Raw genomic sequence first — 23039 nt, forward strand, 5'->3', positions numbered from 1 at the left:
GTGGTCAATCTATGTGAAACTGCACATAGGCATTGAGGATTGGCATAGGTAGAAGGTGACAAAGCTACCAATGGGTATGGACTAGTACTACTATATTTTACTGAGATGTTGGGACATTTTTCAACAATGTTTTTAGCGGCAACACCGCATATTTTTTAACAAGACACTGGGACATTTCCAGCTATGTTTGTGGCGGCCAAACCGGGTATTTTAAGCCAAAACATGTTCTCCTCGAGTTCACCCTGACAATTACAGATGTATTTGAGGCGACTAAATCGAATATTTTGTCATGAGATGTCACAACACTTCCAGCTGTGTATTTCAAGCCAAAACATGGACTTTTTCCAACCTTAATCAAGTGGTTTCTTTGCCTAAACCTAAGCACACATTAACCACAGCCTTGTTACAACAAAGAATTGAAAATTGAAACTAAAACAAAGTTTCAACATATGAAATGTTAAACGTAACATACCTGTGGTTTGCAGAAACATACACTGGCAGCATTTGTTCCGGTGATTGGGTTTATCACTGAATCAAAGAAAAGTTGTTTTTGAGGGTGAGGACAGACCATCTGTGAAATCCATGGAAAAAAGTTACTGCCCCTTTAAAAAGGTACCCACGCATGCATAATTACACTGTTTTGGAAACAGTGCACTCCTCAAATTATAAACTGCAGATTAAATTTGCATAACAGACCTGGTGCCATCAAATGGCCACAGGATTTTAATCAAGTGAAAAAGACGACATGTCATCCATCTTACAAGCTATCAAGGACAACATTATTAACCATCTCTGACTAATCGAAGTAACTGCAGACTCCGCTTCATTTTCACTGACAATAAAATGTTGCAGTGCACTTTTTTGCACATTGTATTGAGCCTTGCAAGTTTTAATAGAGTGTGTGAATTTCTTGTCTGTTCTTATGTAGATGGTGGCTTGTTGCCACTGGCTGCAAATTCACTACAGATAAGATCTTTGACACACAGCCAAACTGATGTTGTGGTGCATGTAAGCTCTGAATTGGCTTAGTGCTCTGCGTTGCAAGGTTACATGGAAGGGAGGGAAGAGTAATGGCTCAGTGCCTGAGTGAGTAAGCCTACACTACAAGGTGATTGCTTTCTTCCTCTCTTCAGCACCTCCTCTTCTCCAGCCCTCCCTCCCCATGCTCCTCCCATCTCCCTGCCTCTGTGCACCTCATAAATCACCATCTGCAGTACATGTGTTTCCTTTAAGACGCACACACTCTTAGAAATTGTGAACGAGAAAGAGAGAAATTGAGAATGAGAGTGGAAACACTTTGGCGAGGTAATGAAGAAGCCAATTCCTTCTCCCCATACCTTCCTCCTGGCTCTGTTGCTCGCTCTCTTCCTCCCTCACTCCCTGAGCTGCTACGCGGACTCCGTCATCAAAACACACAGTGAGGCGTGCTGGCTTGCTCACACTCTGTAGCTTGTGGACACACACACATTCACACATAGTCTCACACTGGAGCCAGCATTCAAGATGCAGCAGCAAGAGAGCATGTCTTCTGATTCCCTGTCAGGTAAATGCAAACTGAGATATGCATCTCTCTCATCTCTCCATCTATCCATCTTGTTTCTCCTCCTTTCACTGTTAAATGACACATTCTTATTTTGTCTCTCTGGCTTCTCTTTCTCTCTCTCCAGTTTTCTCTCTGTACCCATCTGTTCCTTTTTGTGTGTTTCTTTCCCTCTTATGTATGCCCATGAGTACATGTGTTGTGCTCTAAGAGGTGATAACCATGATGATTGTTATTGTAGAAAAACAGGAGGTGTACCTTTTTCCATATGGCAGTGCTGGAAGGAGTACATTACGGTGGAGTAGCTCCTGCTACTACGGCTGCCTCCCATCCAAAGCACAGCTGTGAAAGTACATATGGACTGGAGAACATTGCATTCCTCTGACCTAGATACAATGACAAAGCTTGTGCTACTTTGGCTGGGATCCTTGTTTTCCTCTAAATTAAAGTGAGTGTGGTACATTAGAGTCGATTGTACTAACATAAAGTGTTGTTTCGAGTGTCCGCCTATGGAGAGAAAGAGCGATTTGCATGCAGATTGCTGTGGGAATTCCGTTCATATATGGCATTAAAAAAGTGAGAGATCAAAGCAAGTGGCTTGGTTTGATGAAGGCAAGAGTGTGGTCGTGGAAGAGTGTGTTTGCATGTGCTGTGGTTGGCCTGTGGAGGTTGATAGTTGTCCTTGGTGATGAGGACGATCCTGCTGGGTATTGAGCTGGGAACGGGACTGTGCACACATCTTTCATTAGTTATGTAATTCATGTGATAGGAGCCCATAAAATGTTAACCTGGAGGTAAAAAAAAAAAAATGTTGGTCAGTGTCACTGATTGACACTGCTAGATAAAACTTTACTGGTGATAATTATGGCATTAAAAATCAGGATTATAATGAGAACTTTTTTTTCCTTTCGCATAGCATCACAACTCATTAAAGCTGCTCAATGTGAGCCAAAAAAACTAAAGACAAAAAAAACTGAGAGCAGCAAATAATGAAACTATGGTGAAAGACAAAAAATATTTTGACTCAATTTCAACTCTGAATGACAATTAACAGCTAAAGTGGTGTTTGGGGCCTCTCATTCACAGTCCTCATTTTATCAGCCACATTATTAGGTTAACAACTACCTGAAGTGTATTTATGTTTTTTTTGGTTTGTTTGTTTGTTTTTTGAGAAGGTCAGGGAGGGTGATATCCCAGCATGCTCTGGGTAGAAAGCAGAGAAATTAGTCCATTACAATATCAACACAAAGATACATGGTATTAATTCTTGCATGACTTTGCATTGTGAGAGAATACTCTGACACGCATGACAAGCACACAACCCTTAAATTTGCACAAGCCACTGTAATACCAATGAAAGGGTGAATTTTCAGTGTGTTCCAATACTCATACTATACTATTTAGTAAGCCAAGAAAAAAAGTCCCAATATGAAGTAAGTTAAATGCATTATTGCCGCCAGTCACATTTTGCAGTATGCAAGCTGGCATGCTTTTCTTAGAATTCTGACCCACAATCCTCTGCACAGCGGAAGATACATCATATCGACTAAGCCTCAGACGGCTCATTGACAGTTGACCGAAGCCACGATGACAGATGACAGCACTTTCAAGCGTACTGCGTGTCAGAATCTACACCACATGCAGTTATAGCTTCTAAGTTAAAACTACGCACACTGCAAAGTAACAACAGCGGAGCTCTCCAGGTTGACCTTCATCTCTGGCGAGCTCAGCAAATGGCGTTTTGTTGTATCTCTCAGGTAACATTAAGTTGAAGTGTTGAGATGTGCTGCGCTTCGCATCCTTTTTCTTTTTATTTCAAATTTCACACAATGGACTGTTAACGCATATCTATACAAGAAAGTTGAAGTTCAAGGGGAAAAATAATGATGAAGTAGTATGTCTCAATTATGTGCATATTCTATGCCAGAGTACATACTTTGTTGGCAGCTGCAGTACGTATTCAAAGTTAATAGAAAAAGTGTGTGATTCATAAAGCTGCAAGTATGTCTTTGATACATTTTCTCTGCAAGCTCAACTTGGCACCATTAAGTTGATCCTCTCATCTAATTCAGAACGCTCTTACACCTTTTTCTTTTTTCTTTTTGACTTGTCCTAACATGAGAGCATTTTCGTTATTTTCTGTACTCTAGGTTGACCAGGTTGCAAATTACTTTTTGGGACCAATTTATTGTGGAAAGAAGAAAAAAGCCTAGGAGTGCAACATAATTCAGTAATATGATTAGATCTTCATTTTTGTATTGACCCCACCACCCCGCCACCCACTCCACACCAAAAAAAAAAAAGAGAGAAAAAAAGAAAAACAAAATTGCATGAATGTACTTTCACCATAGTAGCAGGTGCTCCAGAACTAATGCAAGGTGCACAATGCATCTTTTCATGTCTTGAATGAAATAATAAATAGAAATGAAAAATGCCACAGACTTTTTTTTAAAAAAAATGCTTTAATACAAAGATTCTCATTTTCCTCTCTCTACTCACTTCAGGTAAGATCCAGTTAAAGGAACACTTCAGAAAATGACCATTTGTAAATCAATTGCTCACCCAGTGTGACACTGAACTCATGAATCAACTATTTCTTTCACATGCCTCCACAGTGAACAAAGAATCCAAAAACTGACAAAATTCTGGAAAAGTTGGAGTAAAAAATGGGCCACATTTAACAACAGTAAATACAAACGCTCACACAACTCATGGGGTATAATCTAAGTCTCATTTATCCAGTGGTGTAGTTTGCTTCCCAAACACACGCATTTTTGCTAAGCCCTTACTATTTAAAACACTCCTGCATGAGTAGTCTTATGCATGGACAAGTAGCGTGACTGGCAAACATATGCATCTGACCTCTGCTTGTGCATTCCATTGAGGAGAGTTCAAATCCATGTGCTTGCCCAGGTGCGTTACTTGTGTCAGAGGTCCAGTGTGTAGGATTTAGCGGCATCTAGCGGCGAAGTTACAGATTGCAACCAACTGAAACTGGACAACTACAATGACTGACACTAAAAAATATGAATGGCCTTATCTAGAGCCAGTGTTCGGTCTGTTCATTCTGGGCTACTGTGGAAACAACACAGGTGACTCTGCTCCGTATGTAGATGTAAACGGCTCATCTTAAGGTAAAGGAAACACAATAGATGCCCCTAAATCCCACACACTTGACCTATAAAAAGTAATTTTTCAGCAAAAAAAAAAAAAGAAAGATGTTTTCATATTGTTTTGCTGTTGTAAATGCGGCAGCCTTTTACACCAATTTGTCAAGAACTTTCTCCACTTTTGGATTCTTCGTTCACGGTGGAGGCATGCGAGAAAAAGATTCTCCTCACTAATACAACGGAACACAGATCGAGCAAGTGATATTCAAATCATTTTGTGGGTTAAGTATTCCTTTGAGATTGAAATAACAGTAAGTGATTATCTTCAGTGTGCTCTAAAAACAGAAACTTTCTTGCCGAGTTTCACAGTTGGATTTTCTTTAAATGACTTGCAAAAATATCGAGTTTAAGATTGTGACTCCGAGTGGCACAGTGGCATTTTGGAGGAAGACAAAACCTCATGTTGTTGTGGCATCCTTGGTGTTGTTCATGATTTACTGACGCTTCAAACATCACTCCTGCTCTGACACCTCGCCTGTCACCCGCCACCGGTTTCATCCGTGTTCCCGGGTGAAATCATTATCAGTATCTCCTTCAGTTCAGGTTGATTCACGTCACCTCTGCCGCACTTAATCTGTGCACAAACCGACAGCAGAACAACACAGCAGCACAGCTCTGGTACAGATGCACTTTTTGCTTCGTGGGCTTCTTGGACAGATGGGCGTTGCAATGTCAGCGTGAACAAGAAAGGCATAATTTTACCCCTAAGTGTATTGTATTGGCCTACAGCAGTGACAATAGCAGGTGGCAAGTAGGATTACATAACGTGTGTGTGAGTGCGAGAGAAATGTGAAGGTTCGCTGGGAGTTAAAGCGAGGAAAAGTGTAAACCACTAATAAAATGACTTGTTTAATATGTCAGAGAGGTTGACAACATGCACTCTCTCCTCTTTTAGTTATGCATTTCTGCTGCATGCTACTCCGGGTTCCTTTCTGATGACAATACATTTTTTCTGATTGCCTTGGCACAGTTTCCACAACAGTTTGAATGTGCGAGATTTTTAATCAAAAGAGCCAAACTGCACTGAAAAGAACTGGCAACAAAACATTTCCTCAAATATGCTGCATTTTCCTAAAAGTATGAGCAGCAGACAAAAGACACGCACTGGCAAAACCTTGTACAGTATATGATAAACACATGAGCAAGCACACGCAGAACATTTTTGCTCTGGCAGCAACTGTAAAAAACGCATTAAGAAATAAAATTAAAGTGGGTCTGGAGCTGAATTTTCTGTGCGATGGACCCTTTTATCACTATTGATTCTCACACATCATGCCTGCGTTTCACCAGCAGCCAAACGGATTAGAGTGTGCTGGGAAGATTTTTACTTTTCAGTAAGGCTCCACTGAAAAATTGCAAGGCAACTAATGCAACCATCAAACACAGCACGTAAAATTTAAAATTATACCATGAGATTATTACTGGGGATTTGGTTGTGGTTAAAGTCAGGGTTAAGCAACTATGTGTAAAAATATGCCTTTATACTGCCTGTTTAAGGCGGGAATATCGTGCTGTTACGCTGCCCCGCAGTTCTGTATCATTAGGGGGACAGAGTTGTCTTGCCTGTGAGCTGGGAGCGGAGGTAGTAACAGCACCGAAATCATGTCTGTAAAAATGGGACAGCCAGCAGGATGGGATCATGAGCAGCACGGGTGTGACATTTTGATGATGTGTTGTGTGGATTTAAAAAGTAGCTGATAGCAGTTAGCAGCTAACTCAAAGAAGAAGTGATGCAGTAAAAAAGTTAGCTATGAAGTGAGCATGTTTTAGATTTCAACAAGCTCATTTTATCCTTTTCACTACTTGATTATAACGAATCAAAAAAGCCATCCTCCACAGAACGTTTGTCAGTTTACTCTTTTCCCTCTGCACTCCAAAAACGATTTCAAAGAATGACATTAACCTCAAAGACAAGCCTTTTTAAAGATAATTGAAAATTTTCCATTTGTTTGTCTTAAAGGTCTAATATGTAGGATTTAATAGAATCAAGCAATGACGTTGCAAAATGTCTCCTCTGTGTGTGGGAGAACAGTGGCCGACGCCAAAACACGAAGGACCCTCTCTAAAGATCGTTTGTTCATTCTGGGCAATTGTAGAATGACATAGCAGACTCCATGGAAGAGAACCTCCTCTGTATGTAGATATAAACAGCTCATTCTGAGGTAATGGAAATATATTGTTATTCTTATAAACTAATGAAAACAGAGCAACTAAATTCTACACACTGGACCTTTAATACCACAATACTGTAGTAGTTTCGGTTGAATGCTGTTTCTCCCTTCTTAAAATAATCCAAAAACATTTAATTCAATAAACCTATTATTTGGTTTTATACATATTCGTCCTTCTAACCTTAATGTCTTAACATTTGTGGCTGTAAAACATCAAGGTTAAATGTCTGGAGTGGTGGAGAAAACCCTTCTCTTTCTAAGGTTTCTGGCACACTAAGAAATGCCACCATGAAATCACAGGGCAATATAATTTTTATGTTACTTACATAGTTAAAAAATTGAAATATGGGGGTCGGCACAGTATCAGAAAATGAAGTTCAGACTTGTTGCGTGATTATCACAGCATTTAATTCTGTAAAAGCATCAGCCGTTTTGAATTGGCATGAATAATAAATGACAACCTTCCAGGGACCCACAGATGAAGGAAAGGTTGAAACTGTGGTTCGCCTTAAAGGGTGCAACACTGTCCTTTAAAATAACTAAAGCTTCAAGAGAGAATCAGTGAAGGACCCAGGTGGAACACAATGGGCTAAATAAAAACTAAAAGATCTTGGATGGCAATGCAGCAGCAGCAGCAGCAGCAGGTATCTCGGGACTACAGAATATAAATCCTCAGCAAACCACAGGACCCTTGAACACAACTTGTGTTCCTTCCCGCTAAAACCTGTAGCTTGTACTTCTCTTTAAAAAGCGTAAGCCCACCAAAACCCTGCATCTAACAGTGTTATAAAAGGAAACTACACAACACATATCAGTCAGAAGGCACTGAGACCAAGCTCAACACTGCCTGCACTGAGTTTACATTGGAGCCACACAGGTGCCGGCAATTGAGCCTGATTGCCTGAGAATAGAGGCGTCCACATGGCACCTGAGCCAGAGTTTCAAAATGGGACAAAATGGATTATAATTATAAACACATTGGAGCAATGTTGGAGAGAATAGATTGCCCATTTAAACCCCCTTTCCTTTATTGCCAACAGTTTCCCCTTTCAGATGATCAGGAAGTCAGTTCTGCACCATTTACGCAAAAGTCCATAAACTGTGAAACATATTCTGTTGTTGTGTCATAAATTTGAATTTCCTTCCAAATTATGACTTGCTTTGCCAGTGTCCTTTAGAGATTATATTTGATCTCCCAAGGAATTGTTCCATCACTTCTCAAAGGAATGAGGAAATCAAAGCTGGATTATTATTTTGGCACAGCATGTTTCTTTAGTTTGTGATATCACTGCTCCTCCTTTATCTCTGTATTATGTGTAACAGTCATTCATGCCTCAGAAGGGTCTGACAAAGAATCTCTTCACCCAGCAGAGAAAATAATTGTTGTTTCCTGGGGTTATGTTTCCTTTTTAAATCAGTGGATTTAAAATTGACACTGATATTACTGAAGACAATTCCATTACTAAAATTACAATAAAGTTAGGAAAAGCTTTTGTTTGCTGGGTGCTGACGTTTTTTATGAACAGTAATATACTTGAGTAAATACCTGTTGAAATGAGCAACCTTAACTGGTTTGCCACACCTGATTTACTGTTTCAGAAAATCATCACACAAAGCTTGTATATTTATATGTATGTAATCTAAAAATGTCCTCATGATTAAGAGCATTCAGAACATAAACTATGCATTTTTATTTTGTCTCACATTTTGTGCATGGACATTTTTAGGGTATTGTGCTCAAGAAATTCAAGGGACCTTTAGCTTCTGAAATACTTGCTGTCACTGTGCATACATATTTCATTTTTTTATGCATGGCTGTCTTGTTGCAGTCTTGTTTGTCCTCTCTGGTATCAGCTAAAAGTCATCCTCAGTCTTAAATCAATTAAAGGAATACTTGACCCCACAAATGACCACTTCTGTATCAATTACTCATCCCATGTTATGCTGAATTTATGAAGTAAATTTTGTTTTCCTCACATGCGTCCGGTGAATGTGGAATCCAAAAACGGAGAAAATTCTTGATGAACTGAAGTAAAAGGGGTCCAAGTTCAAAAACAGCAAAACTATACCAAACATATGTTTACAAACTCTCACACACATAAACGCTCATTCTACATAGTCCACAGTCTCAAACACGTAAGAGTAGCACACCTGGGTAGGCGCATAGGTGTGAGGGGAAACTGAATATAATGTTATTGACAAAAATAGTAATTTTACGTCACTGAACACGGGAGCTGCTGTTCCACTGCTGCCTCAATCAGTCAGTTAGTTTGTGTTATTGTGTGACTTCAGTGTTTAAAGGGCTAGTTTGGATTCACCAAAGCCACACAATAACTCAAACTACCATGTTGGAAAGGTCTGTCTGTTTGGGAAGTACTGAGCATATGACTGGATAAATGAGACTGAGAGTACACTGCAGGAGTTGTTTGAGAGTTTGTAAATGGATGTTATGAAGTACTTTTGCTGTTGTTAAACACAACCCGGTTTCACACTGAAGTCGTCGAAATCTGGCGCTTGGTCAGTGACTTCCGGCATCAGACACCAACAAAAAAAGTCATCCTTTTTACTCAGGATGGATCCAACAACCACCGACTTTCAAATGGGAGGCCAGTGTTCGCTTTCTGTAAGATTGCCAAAGCCAAACCCTGTCCTTTTTTTCCAAAATCCAACCACATGCTTTTGTCCCCTAAATCCAACCTTGTGAGTGTGTTTGCAAAACCTAATCATGTGTGTCCGTTTTTTTATTTTGAAAGAGACTGTATGCAAATTGTATATTTCCTGTGAAAACGGAAGTGTATTTTGAAGACAGACAATGCATGTAACAGATTGACAAGCGTCCCAGAACGTCAACAACCAACGCACCCATGGTACTTTCCACGCTGTATCTCGACATGGAAGGTCCATGACCAAATATCCATATGTGACAAGGTCAGAATGAGAATTCCCTATGACTTGAATTCATCAACAGTTTTTTCCATTTTTGGATTCAACACAACACGGGGTGAGTAATTGATATGCAAATGGTTATTTAGGGGGTGAAGTATTCATTTACCCCCCCGCCCCCTTCCTTTTTTTGAAATAGATTTTTCAAATGTTTGTGTATTCGGGATCATTAATGGAATAGATTTGCACACGGGTGAGAAGAGTCACACTGCAGCTATTCGGCTATTTACATTTACACACTTCCCTACTTCCCCCTGTGATTTGCAAGTACTGCGTGCTGTGACTGGCTAGTACTCAACACGTCAACAAAGGCAGCTGGGTTATGGCACTTGAGACTGAAGTAAATTTATGAGAAAAAAAACTCACAAAAGTATGACCAGGAAGTCAGGTGATGTAGTGCAAAGGGCGACAGAGTCCATGGAGGGAATAAGACATGGTGGGTGAATAGGTCAAGCACAACACTTTCAAACAGGAGACTGGAGTTTGAGTCCTATATGGTTCAGTGTTGGGTTATTATATTTAGACTTTGTTTAAGCCCAGGACTTTACACCCCAGTGCAAAAAGCATTGCTGTCTGTACACGCCTGGGTGCTAATAGCATCTGCCTAATGGAATCAAAGAGACAGTCTTTAATGCAGCTTGATAAACAGTATCTATTGTTCTTTTAAACAGCAGCAACAGCACAATGGCAACATCACCATCATTGCTCAGCTCACCCTCAAAACTGTTGAATGAAGAATTTTCAATTTCAACCCAAGCTTCCTGTTCATTTTCTCCTTGAGTAGAGCACTAGGTCGTAATGTCCTGTGATACAGAACGAGGACATCTCCTTCCTCACGGAGAGGCCAGACAAAGAATGTTCAACCAGCAGCTACTGACAGAGACCAAAGTCTGGGTCAGTTTGTATGTAACCAAAACATCCTCTATTGCAGTCAAGAGTAGCACTGCCTACGCAGCTCCCACTCAACAGCTAAAAGATATGACTCAAAATCTACTATTAAGTTGAGGCTTGACAGTAAAGGTGATCGGAGTTCACAGCCACAAAGCTGCAAAATGGATGTTAAAACGTTCTCTTATTGACCTCTGAATCCATTGTTTTGTATTAGTATTCAGGCACTACCCTCTGTTGCACTCTCGGCTTACAGTCTTTTTTTGTGCATTTGTTTGTTTTATTTCTTTTTTACACCGTTATTAAGATTCTTTTTCAAGTGCATGTAACCAGGCCTTGCCATCATAGAAACACAGGGACACAGTGTTACAGTCTTTTTTCACATTTAGTTTTCACAGTCCAGCTGTTATTCAGAGAACTTAACAAACTAATTGTTTCTGGTGTGTGTGTGTGTGTGTGTGTGTGTGTGTGTGTGTGTGTGTGTGTGAGAGAGAGAGAGAGAGAGAGAGAGAGACAGAGAGAGACAATGAGTGGGCATGCTAACGAGCCAATCGACCTAACTCCAACCAATTCAGCAATCCAAATAGCACCACCCATGCAGTACTACAGCAACTGAATTTCATTATATGATTTTAAATCTTGAAAATTTTGTCCCCCCCCTCACATTCAATGGCCAAAGCCGGCCAGTCAGCAGAAAACTTTGGCATTGTACATTTCTGCAAAGCATGGTTACATTACATTTGTACAATTGATGAGTGTCACATGAGCAAAGTGACGTCAACCTGGTCTCACTCCGAAGTCATTGAATATCGCTTGGGCAGTGTCAGACACCCATGAACAGAGCCATCCTTTCACGTTGGCATGATACATGGTTGATCATCATTATTATGTAATGGTGCCCAGTGGTGTCAGGGGGAAAAGCGCTGGAACAACAGCATAAGTTAAGAGGGCGAAACGTCCAAGTAGGGTGGGTGGAAGTGGTGGTGGTGGATGGGTCCAACAACCACCGACTCTCACCCAGGAGGCCGGTGTTCGCTTCCCATAAGAATGTAAAGCAAAACCAAACCACAGGCTTTTGTTGCCTAGACCCAACCACCTGCATGTGCTGTTGAAGGAAAAAAATGTCAACTTGTGGTGTTGTACTGATGTAGACTGTTTATTTTGAAAGAGGCTGTATGCAAACTGTACACTTCCTGTGAAAATGGAAGTGTATTTTGAAAACAGACAATTCATATAACAGGAATAGAATAGAATAGACTTCATTGTCATTGCACAAGAGCAACGAAATTTGCTGTGCCATGCCTGAAATATAAAAAATAAACTAATAAATACACAACACATACACATACACAATCATCCCAATTAATGCCACAAAAAGCGACCACAGACATCACTGGGTTTCCAGCTGGTATGGATAAAACTAGTAACATGTGCAAAGCAATGCCGTGCTTGATAGAAAAACTCAGAGACTGCAAGACCCATACTGAGGAAATTCAAAAAAGCAAAATTAGTTTTTGCTAGATTGATCGCCTTGCCATCTTGATCTGTGTGTTCAAGACCTTGAATAATCTTTTCCAGACACCTTAAGTATACTGGAGTGTCACAACATTTGCCTCTACAATCACATTTTATGCTGTGCTGTTTAGATACAAACACGCATTGTTAGGGGATGAAGGTCTGTGCATGTCCTTCTGTTGTCATTGTGTCATGTTTGCTCTGAAACTCCTCAAGTTGTCAGCCGCCTGTGTTGTATCTGCACCAGTGTCTCCAAGACAACCTCCTGTGTGCTTGGCAAGTATAGTGACATCGATTCATGATGAGAGCTTGAACACATTCATATGTAGAATACTGATTTCTGATCATTTCCTCATCTGAGGGCTGTGTCTGTAGATTACATTTTAATTGATGACCAGAAGCTACAAAACTGCTAAAGCTTCATATTATTGCCGTGGGTGTTAAAATCAGCAGCAGCTACAGAGACTGTTTCTTCTTTTTCCAGCTCACTCCATTGTGCCACTGACTTTTTGACACAGCAAATCTGGCCCCTTGCCAGCAGTATCTTCATGCTCCTAGAGCACATTTAATACTGCCATCTCTTTCAGACTGTTACTTGACAGCCATGGCTCAGTGAGACCCCTGAGTCTGCATGAGTTTAAACGAATGGTTGTCAGCACAAGTGTGACATCCTCTGGAGCTATAAATGCTGCTTGTGGGATCTCATCTCAACCCATGTTAAGATAAGATTACTAGACCCTTGCGCATTTGCATCCTTTCTGTCTCTATGTTACCTGCACCCCAAGTTGTGATTGGTGGCCATGCCAGGCAGGCTTGTGGCATTTATTTGCTTGCGTGGTAAGCCGAGAGGAAGTTCAATCACCGTCTCCGTGTGTGGGCTTACCTTGTGGCCTTTGCAGCGCTGCTTTGTATGAGCAGAAAACAAGATGAAGCTTCACATTAGCAGCGCAGTGAATCCTGGGGCTCTAAATCTGTCAGAGCTGCATCAGAGCATCCTGGTGTAGCCAGCGGCATGTAGACAGGCAAGATTTATAACTTACTATTTAAATGGATGCATCTCTTCCTAAGTGCTTCTTCAGTGGGTTATGATGAGTGCATGCCATCTCCGATCATGGATATAAAACCAAAAATGACAGCTGTAGGCTGTATTCAAAGTAATTTGCCCCGTCAACTGTAATACCACTTGTATAAAAAAAAATGACACTAACTGGAACGATTGCACAAAAAAGTGATGCTTTGAGATTTTGATTTCAGTGTGAATACCAACTGGTCTCACTCCCAACTCGTCAAATGCCAGCGCTTGGTGAGTAGCCCGTCAGTATTAGACACTGTGAGCAAGAAAGTTCACATAGAGTGAGTGGGTCAAACAGACTCCAGACTTTCACCTGGGAGTCCGCTGTTTGTGTCCCATGTGAAACCAAAAGTCAATCGAGTTATTTTATATGTATACTATGCTAGTGACATATGTTGCTTGATGTCATATTACATTAGTAATAAACACAACATTTTCTTCTATTACAAGCTTTTGTTGCCTAAACCTAAGGAAGTAAACCTAAGTGCAAAGTTTTTTTTACCTACATTCTAAGTTTATTTTGAAAAAGACTATGCATTTATCGAGCATTAGTTTATTCTGAAAGGAGACGGTGCATGCAACAAGCATAAATTGACACGCCTCATCACATACTGATGTTTTGGTCATGGACTTTCCACGTCCACATACGAAGTGCAAGGTACCCTGGGTGCATTGGTTGTTGACATTCTGGGACACTGTGTCAAGTTCTCATCTTTCAAAATACACTTCCATTTTCACAGGATATTTACCATTTGCATACAGTCTCTTTCAAAATAAATGCACTACGTTGGTACAACACTGCAAACTGGCGTTTTTTTCCTTCAACAACACACACATATGGTTGGGTTAAGGAAAAAAGAACAGAGTTTGGCTTAAGAATCTTATGGGATGCGAACACCGGTCTCTCGAGTGGAAGTCAGTGTTTGTTGGACCCATCCACCACTGCTCCTGCCCGCCCCACTCAGACTTTAGTCACCTTAACTTTCATCCTTGTCCTGCCACGTTTCCCACTGACGCTGACGGGCACCATTAAACTATAATGGACACCTTTTTTCGTTGGTTTCTGACGCCGCAAGTCACTGCCCATGTGCCGGATTTCAACGTCTTCGGAGTGAGACTGGGCTCAACACGGCAGCCCTGAAAGTCCAAAACTGACACAGGGGTACCTAGTGACGGGCCACTGACCAAGCGACGGTATTTGACGAGTTGGGAGTGAGCATGTGTTGTGAATACAGCAGCAAGTAATATAACAGTGATACTTAACTTATGGCCCATGGGCCAGATTTTGCCTGTGATAGGGTGCTAAATGGCCAACTGACCATTTTCTTATTCACAATCAAAATTAAACTGATAAACAATGGGATTTTTTTTTGTCTTCTGAGTGTAAATATGTTAAATAGCATTAAAATAATCGACCCCCCAAAGAGGTCCAGGCCGAGCCCTGAATGTTCTATAATCCTCAATACGCCCCTGTGTACACGTGACCTGCTTCAATATGATTTGCCAATTAGAAAAGATGAGTGAGTGCCTGTTCTCAACCCAATATTTACTGTCAGGTTTGGAACTGTAACATCTTATTAACTTGAGCTTGGCCTCAAGTCAGCACTCAATCAGTCTACAATGTCCACTCAGGCAACTGTAATACACTTTTTGTGTGTAGTAGGAAAAGCACAGCTGTAACTAAGAAACTAAATTATAGCTGCACTCCCTTTTTTATTGAAACCCTGCTGGTTATGTGTGATTCTCTTCCGCAATTTGTAGATTTGAAAGACATGATCCTATGCACAAAATATGTTGATATTGTCTATATGAATGCAATAACTTCAAATTAAAACATGTAAATTGAATCAGATATTTTGGTGACAAAGTTCTCAAAGAATTGAAACTACCCTGGATTTACCAAACCTCTTGCAAAAGTCTGGTGAGCAAGGAAGCTGCAATCCATATACTGTGGGAGTCGTAGGTGCGGAGAATGTTATGTGATGGCAAGTCGATATTAACCTCTTTATTTTCATAGCACCTGTGTTATACCCTTGAACAAACCTAAAATATCACTGACATCTGTTTTCTTTAGATTAGGCTCCAAACGCTGATGTCTTGGTAGATCAACAAGGCAGCCTACATACTCTCGCATCTTCTGTGTTTGTGCTTCACTCTGTGTTGGATCACATCCTCTCTCCCAGTTTCTGTCGCACACTCACTACACCGTCTTCTCTTGCTGGAACAGGGAAGCAGAAATTTCAAACAAAATGTTTGCAAGGCACCTCCGCCAAACTTAAAATATTGATCTAATACCATTAGGGCCTGTTTTATATTTGCTCTATCAATACCTGACAGAAGGACTCTGTAGCAACTGGTGAAAGCTGAGGTTTATTGTCATATTGCGGAGTCCAGCTATCGATGCAGGGGGGATGAAATGCTAATATTGTGCAGCTATTGATCTCACTCGGCCACTCAAATGTAAAACACAGGAGGGAGCAGCACAGCATGGCTATAAGTGTATGCAAATACACTGTGGCCATGCTTGTCATCAGAGCTAGATCAGAGCATCTAGCTGTTATCTGATCGGAACATTGCTTATCTTTTACACACAGAGTGAAACGCACTTATCCATGACGCTGTGCTTTCATGGACACACACATCAGTGCACGCACACACAAGTCCAATGAATACATGATCTGTTTTGTCTTTCCCCTGCCATTTATTTGAGCCTCATTAAAATGTGCTTGATTACATAACTGCCCTAAAACTGAAGGTAAGAAACAAAGAGAGCAGACTAATGTGTAACCTAATCATGCCCTCTTATTTGATTAAAAAAAGGGCCTTGTTGCTTCTAGATAGAAGCATTTGCCGAAACCAAACATGTATCAGTTATTTCTTATGAGCAAAAATGTGGAGTGCAGAGAGAAAAGGGCAGTGTAAGTAAGTAAAGCTTTATTTATATACTACTCTATTAAAAACACCTATAGGGTGTTGGAGGGGTGGTGGATGGGTCCAACAAACCCTGGACTTTTACCTGGGAACACGGTGTTCGTATCCCCTATAAATGTAAAGCCAAACCATGACGTTTTTCTCCTAAACCTAATCACGTGCTTTTGTTTGTCCTCGAATGTCAACATCAGACGCAGAAGCATACCTCGCATGTAATATGCAGGCGTGAAAGTCCCCTGACAAAGCTGCAAAATGTAATGACTTGGGATAAGAACGTGTTGGAGATCTATAAAAAGGCTTGCTTACAAAGATGGTTTTTAGAAGCCGCTTAAAATTGTCCAGAGATTCAGCAAATCTGACCGATTGGGGAACATGACTCCAGAGAGTTTGAAAATGCATGATCACCTTTTGTTTTGCAGTGGGAGTGGGGGATAGGTTAAAGGTCGAGATTTAAGTATTGGTGTGACTGAGAAGTAAGGAACGAGGAGATCTGAACTGGGGGCAAGGTAATGCAGGGATTTAGTTTATTCTGATTGTTTCATAAATGGATTTAAAGAATGTGCAATAGAGATTAAACATCCCATAGGGAACATTACAGTCAAGTCAAACCAACTATTTTTTTCTGGACTCAGTAGGCCTAAATGTAAAAAATGTTGCATTTCTAGACCTCTTCAGTAGGGCTGTAAATCACATCATGGTATCATGTAGTGACTTTTGGATCATGTACAATATTTGCTGATAATCACAAAATTCACCACAGTCAGGAGCCTGTGATCGATATGACACAATATCAATATATATCACAGTTTATTTTTTCTTGGCTTCTTTCCATAGTCTGCCTGGTTCCAGGCCACAGGCACTGTTTGAATGTTTAGGAAGCAAGTGTGCTTGTATGGAAATGATAACACAGAAAAGGGATAAGAATTTCAAAATAAAGGAATATCTTAAAGATGACAAATGTATTGATGTTTTTCTTTGCAATGATGGTATCGAATTGTTGATCATTGAATCTAGGTGTTGATCCTGATCAATGTATTGTTACACCCCTGCACTACAGTGGTCATTTCTGCTGTTGACTGCCACTCAAGTCGGCCTTTCTGTAGCTATCTTTAAAAAAAAAAAGAAAAGAAAAGAAAAAAATCAGTTTCTTTGATGAATCTGGGGTCCCACATTGTTGTCACTGATGGGCCAGTTAACTTCTCCCATGGCTCATTTGGGCACACTGCAGACCTAGACATCCTTTTATCTCTGACATCTCCACAGAGGGGTTTGTGGAGAAAGGAAGGCACTGCACTTAAGTCCAATCCAAGTATTTAATAACAAAGACAGAGTTTTGGTCACTAGATCCTTATCAGGGTGAATGTTTGACAAGACGATCTCTCAGGTTTGCCATAGTGACCTATAACATCCAAATTCATGCCAAAGAAAGGTTAGTATCCATGTTAACGGAGGTCCACATATCAGCACTTACCAGCTGAGATCCACTTCACCTCATGTCCTATTCTCTGGTTGTACTTTGCTGCGTCATAGAAGTAAGTGCATTGATCTGTAGGTCTGTTGGGGGCAAGATGATCAAAGAGTGTACTGTCTGGAGAGGACAATCAGGAAAATGTTTTAGGCTCCAAAACAATTTTTTGAAAAGGGGCCCCCGATGACGACTCATACTGGCATATCTTGGATTCTCAATGGATACCGTTAGTGAGCACAGTCAGCTAGCTACCTGTAACTGTCATACATACATTAGGTGTAAATGTAAGCACCATGAAACATGCATTCCTTTCTGGTCACCAAAAACTAAAGAAAAAACAACCAAAGGAGGAAAAACAACACCCCGGTTGTTAGGGGGCCTTTATAGGCTTCTTTGCCTGGGGACCCCCAAAGTCTAGGATCACTACTGATATCCACCAGTGCCTTATCCAGCCTTTGTTTTCTGAACAATTCATCATGTCCATATTTAAAGGCCATGCAAACCCTCAGAGGTGTTTCCACTGATCTACATGTAATTAGACAACATGTTTTTGTCCCACCTCCTCAAATACTGCCACTTTGTCGGTGTATCTTCACATTAATAAAGACCTCTGTCTAGGTTGAAGATAGCCTGAGCTATGTTGCAGGTAGATGTTTTTCACAGGAGACATTTTTTTGACCTGTGGCAGGATGAAAAGCACAAGTGTACTTTGGAAGATAAATGAGAGCCCTTGTATTGTGCATGCTGAATCACTGAGATGGCTCACTGGGACACTCAAATTGGATAAGAGCCCTCATTAATGTTATAAGTTGAACCTGCGTTTTGCCTGCTATGAATGTCAAATGTCTGCAGAGAAAAAAGTTGATCACATGAAGTCACAAAACTCATTGAACTAATTAAAGATAAAGAGTGTATGTTCTAGCGCTAATGTCAATCTTGGCCTTTACATCCCCACCCCACTGTGTTGACGTCTAATCAAGGTGAATGGAACAGTGAAAATGCCTGTGGAGCATGGGGCTTTAATATCATTTATCATAGCAGCCTATTATTCTACTGTATACTCCTGTGGATAATTAATGCAATTATTTTTACTGTAATAAAACTGTCAGGATATTCATAAGACCACAGGACTGTTTGTGTACTAAGGCTATTTCATCATTATTTATTTACTTTTTATTAATTTTTTAATGTCATGTTGCACTGCAATCTCAATTATTGCCAGTAGATGGCAGCATCCACTACTACAGGCGCTGTTACAAAGAAACAATTTAAAAATGTCTGAAAGCTGCTGGCTACTTTGCCACTATTTATCTATCCTCTGACTCTGTTTGTGGACACGTTATTTTATATTAATGTGTGGTTCCATATTTTATGACAGGATACATACGGTAAACATCAGTTTTGTTAAACTAGTTTTCTGGGAAAGCTCGTCACTTATTATTTGTTGCAAATTTCGTAGTTGTCTTTTTTGTTTAACAGTACCCCAGCGTAGAAAGCATTATCTGTTATGTTTGGTTACCACAATAACCAAAAGTATATGAGCAAGCAACACAAACTGGGTCTAACTAGTAAGAACAGTAGCATTAGCTAATGTTAGCTGCATAGACCACACAATGGTTTATGTGGGCTATTATCTCTTTATTAGGTGTTTGTGACAAGTCACATTTATACTTGTTTGTGTCTCAGAGTATTGTAGTTAGCTTGCCACCGATAACATTTTACAGAGGAAAACCAAAAGTCACATAAAGTCTTGATGCTTGTGCTTGCAAAGGTATGAGATTTTAATTGTACGATAACCGTCTCAGAAAATATCAGGGTATTAAAAAATGTATCAGGCGGTCACAGCTCCATGTCCTAAACTTCACTGGCAGAATATGGAGCATTAAATTGCAAGGTTAATGCACCATTAGCTGGGCACGCTTCGTGACACACATCAGACACACCCACACTGTGTCGCGAGACCAACAGGTCCCCTGGCGTGTCTAAGTTAGCTAACATGCTACATGCTAACATACGTTGTATTGGCCCACTGCAGCGGCGATTTCTGCTATCACAGGAATTCTCACCTTCATTGAGTTGTGTGAGACACTCCTGCTGTTTTTGGCCGTTCATCTCTGTCACAGCTGGGACTACAGTGCTTCTTTCACCGCAAAATGTTTGATAACTTTGTGGAGCGCAGTGGGACAGAGAGGCTGAGTGGGCTGGTTGTATTGTTCTTTGACTATAATCGAGCTAAGAAGTTGAATGTGGAGCAGGCTGTGGAGAAGCTAACGGTGTACAAATTTCACAGGATGTAGTTCAGACAGGTGAGTACAACAAACTGAGTGACAATGTCAACATTATAAAACGTAGCGTTGTGTGCGCGTGTGCATCTTATGGACAAAAAACTGGACAATTATTTTGCATTAGCGTGTGTTTGTGGTTGTAGCTATCAGTTTCGGTGATGTTTTATCCCTCTGTTCTTGTTCTGTCATGCGGGATGTATACTTTTGCGTCGAATGGACGCCGTACCTATGGCGTAGGATGACATGCGCCTCCCCAGAAATGTAACTACACATGGTGGTGATGCAGACCTCCTGTCTGTTTTTGTGAGCTGAAACCATTTCCCTTAGTGGAAACAAAGCTTTTATTTACTTTAATTTCACAGATAAACAATAAATTGTGAAGACAACGCCTCCATAAAAAGTAGTGTGATTTTATATGATTTGATGTGATTTGATCTTGCGTGTGATTTATCCTTTGGGGATTTGTACTTTAATTGGGATTTATTCTGGCTTCATATGAGCAGAGGATATCTCCGCTCGTTGCTAGGCTAATTTATACCGTGTAAAATGCCATAGGCTTGTGCTAATAACGTTAGCATGTTGTATTTGTTTGGAAAACGTGTTTAGCATAAGACAGTTGTTTTGAACCTTGTGAGTTGTAATGGAGCTAAATTTTGTAACGTTGCCTTTGTTAAATGTTGCTGTTGTCCCTGGCTTCATATGAGTTGAGGAAAAATTTGCTAGCTGCTAGGCTAATTTATACAATGTTAAATGTCGTAGGCATGTGCTAATAATGTTAGCATGTTGTATTTGTGGGGAAAATGTGTCCACATAAAGACAAGTGCTTTGTCTGTGAATGCTGCCAGTTATAGTGAAGCTGATTTGTGTACTTGTGTTTGAAATTGTCTCTGTTAAGCCATGTTTATAGTGTGTTTTGGGTGTGTTTTGAATCAACTAAACTTTACAGCATTTCACAGAAACCCCGCCACTGACTAGTGTTTTGGAGGTGTAACTGCAGAGTGACACAGACACACCACAGCACAAGTATAAATGCTCACAACGGCATAGGCCACGTGTGTAGGCTACAGCGTAGGGTCTACCGCACAAGTATAAATCCCCTAAGAAGTGGCATGTTGTTTAATTTCTGTAGCCTTAATAATGTCTACAGCTCTAATTATTTTGGCCCAAGTTTTGTCCTCTTTTTTTATGGTTATATGGTTATGGTTATGGTCTAGTAAGACGACTCTGAGAAAGGATGTTGTGTAACTAATAATAAGTTGTATGCACAGGCTGCAAAGTTTTATCCATAGAAAAGGAATAAATTGTTGGTTTGGACATAGGGGTTCTGTGATGTTGTATGTATACATTGACATGTAAATATCCTAAATGTGCTCTTTGATTTAATAGGTCTACCATATAACATCATTATCATCATCGCCTCTAAACTGACCTACAGTACAGTCAGTTACTCTTATCTAAGGACATTTTTACACAACTAACAGCACTTTTATTTGAGAAAAATATTCTGGTACTCCTTCCATCCTTGCTGCTGATGTACCTGAGTAGGAGCAAACCGTACCAGCAGTACAATCAGGAGAATGGAGAGGTGCAGTTGCTGTATTCATCCAGGACCATCCATTTGCTGTGTTAGCAGTTACCAAAAACCGGATGACAGCTGAAGCGCATCATCATTCAGCATGTGCAACATTATGTTTGGCACATGGATGTCTTTAGATGGAAGAGCTGCTTCAAATGGAGGAAATGGAAATTACATGACACACAAAATGTTCTATTCTAGAAGAGTAGTCCATACTTATCTTGTGGGGCCATTGGGATGATGCAGTTCTCTCTTTACGATTGTAATTTCTGTATTTAACGATTATTCTCCTCTCACATGAGATCCATGTAGTAGTTTAAATGAAAACTTTCCAAACAATGAATTGAGATGCTGCTTAATGCTAAAAATGTTTCTAGTCCAGTCTTGCAAAAAATTCTAATGAACAAAATATTTTCCAAGAGAGCTAATGATTAGCAAATCATAGAAACAGACGCTACAGTAAGTAAATTAGTCATTCTAATGCCATCTCTTACAGAGATCAGAGCCTGTAAAATGATACGTATATTAGAAACATTCAAAAGCTGACACAGCATGGTTTCAAAGTGACCAAAGGCTAATCAAATTAGCATGAACCTTATTATGTTATGTCGCCAAACAGCTGATTGAACTTGCTTATTTCTGATTGAATTAGCTTTGATCACAGCTGGGAGAACGACTGCAGTATGTTGCTGTGTGGACAAATGCAGATCACCTAGCCTATGACGTGAGACAGCAGTGCCTGCAAAATATTGATGGATGACAGAATATGATCCTGTCATAAGCCTGATCAATAAATCAGCAAGGCCTTGAAAAAAAATCCATAATTTATATCACATCAGCGAGTTGTCCTTGGGTCTGTCTGTCAACCAGGAGTCAATGAGTTCTGTCACAGACCTGCTGGAGAAATGTAGTGAATGGCTAAACCTGGGTTGTTTTTAACGACATTGGTCTCACTGGTGATTTTGTGCCTTTGTGCTTTTGTCCTTCGTTTATATTGTTGTAGATGCCGAACAGCTTTGTTGGTTAAGAGATTTAAACCAGGACAGAACAAGACTCAAGCTCATCTGTTAAGCAGCACTGTTGCTTAATTGAAGGAAATGAAGCTACACACACCAAGCAAAACCGTCAGTCGAAAGACTTCCATCTCTCTTGCCTATCTCTCTCTCATGTTTCTACAGCTTGTGGGACTTGGTCTTGATTGCGTAATATAATCAACACTGGAATGAAAAACCTGTCTCGAAAGAAGCTCTGCTAAATGGAAAACTGTGTGTGCTTGACCTGCTCCTGTCCACAGCGTGACTGTAAGCTGATCAGATGGATGGAGTACGCAGTAGCTGCACCTTTGCGTGTGTGTTTGTGCATTAATGTGCCTGTGCACTTGTGACGTAGTCTAATGGCACGGTGATGAGGCTACCTGGGATATAGAGCTAAGTCAATATGACAAAATGATCAAAGAGACATAACTGACAGGGTTGTGAGT

The 23039-nt window shown here is 40.4% G+C and overlaps 1 protein-coding gene across 2 annotated transcripts in view; it reads left to right on the plus strand.

The window, feature by feature from the left end:
- The first annotated feature begins 1359 nt into the window (after positions 1-1359).
- The window catches only part of si:dkeyp-72a4.1 (uncharacterized protein LOC100148058 homolog), an 88856-nt gene continuing 67176 nt past the window's right edge, over positions 1360-23039 (plus strand). For both annotated transcript variants that reach the window (XM_050053636.1, XM_050053637.1), the window contains exon 1: positions 1360-1543. In XM_050053636.1, coding sequence (XP_049909593.1) covers positions 1504-1543 — 40 coding nt within the window. In that variant the 5' untranslated portion in view covers positions 1360-1503. The remainder of the gene's footprint in view (positions 1544-23039) is intronic.

The sequence above is a fragment of the Epinephelus moara genome, chromosome 9 (genome assembly GCF_006386435.1).
Source record: "Epinephelus moara isolate mb chromosome 9, YSFRI_EMoa_1.0, whole genome shotgun sequence".
NCBI classification, from domain to species: domain Eukaryota; kingdom Metazoa; phylum Chordata; class Actinopteri; order Perciformes; family Serranidae; genus Epinephelus; species Epinephelus moara.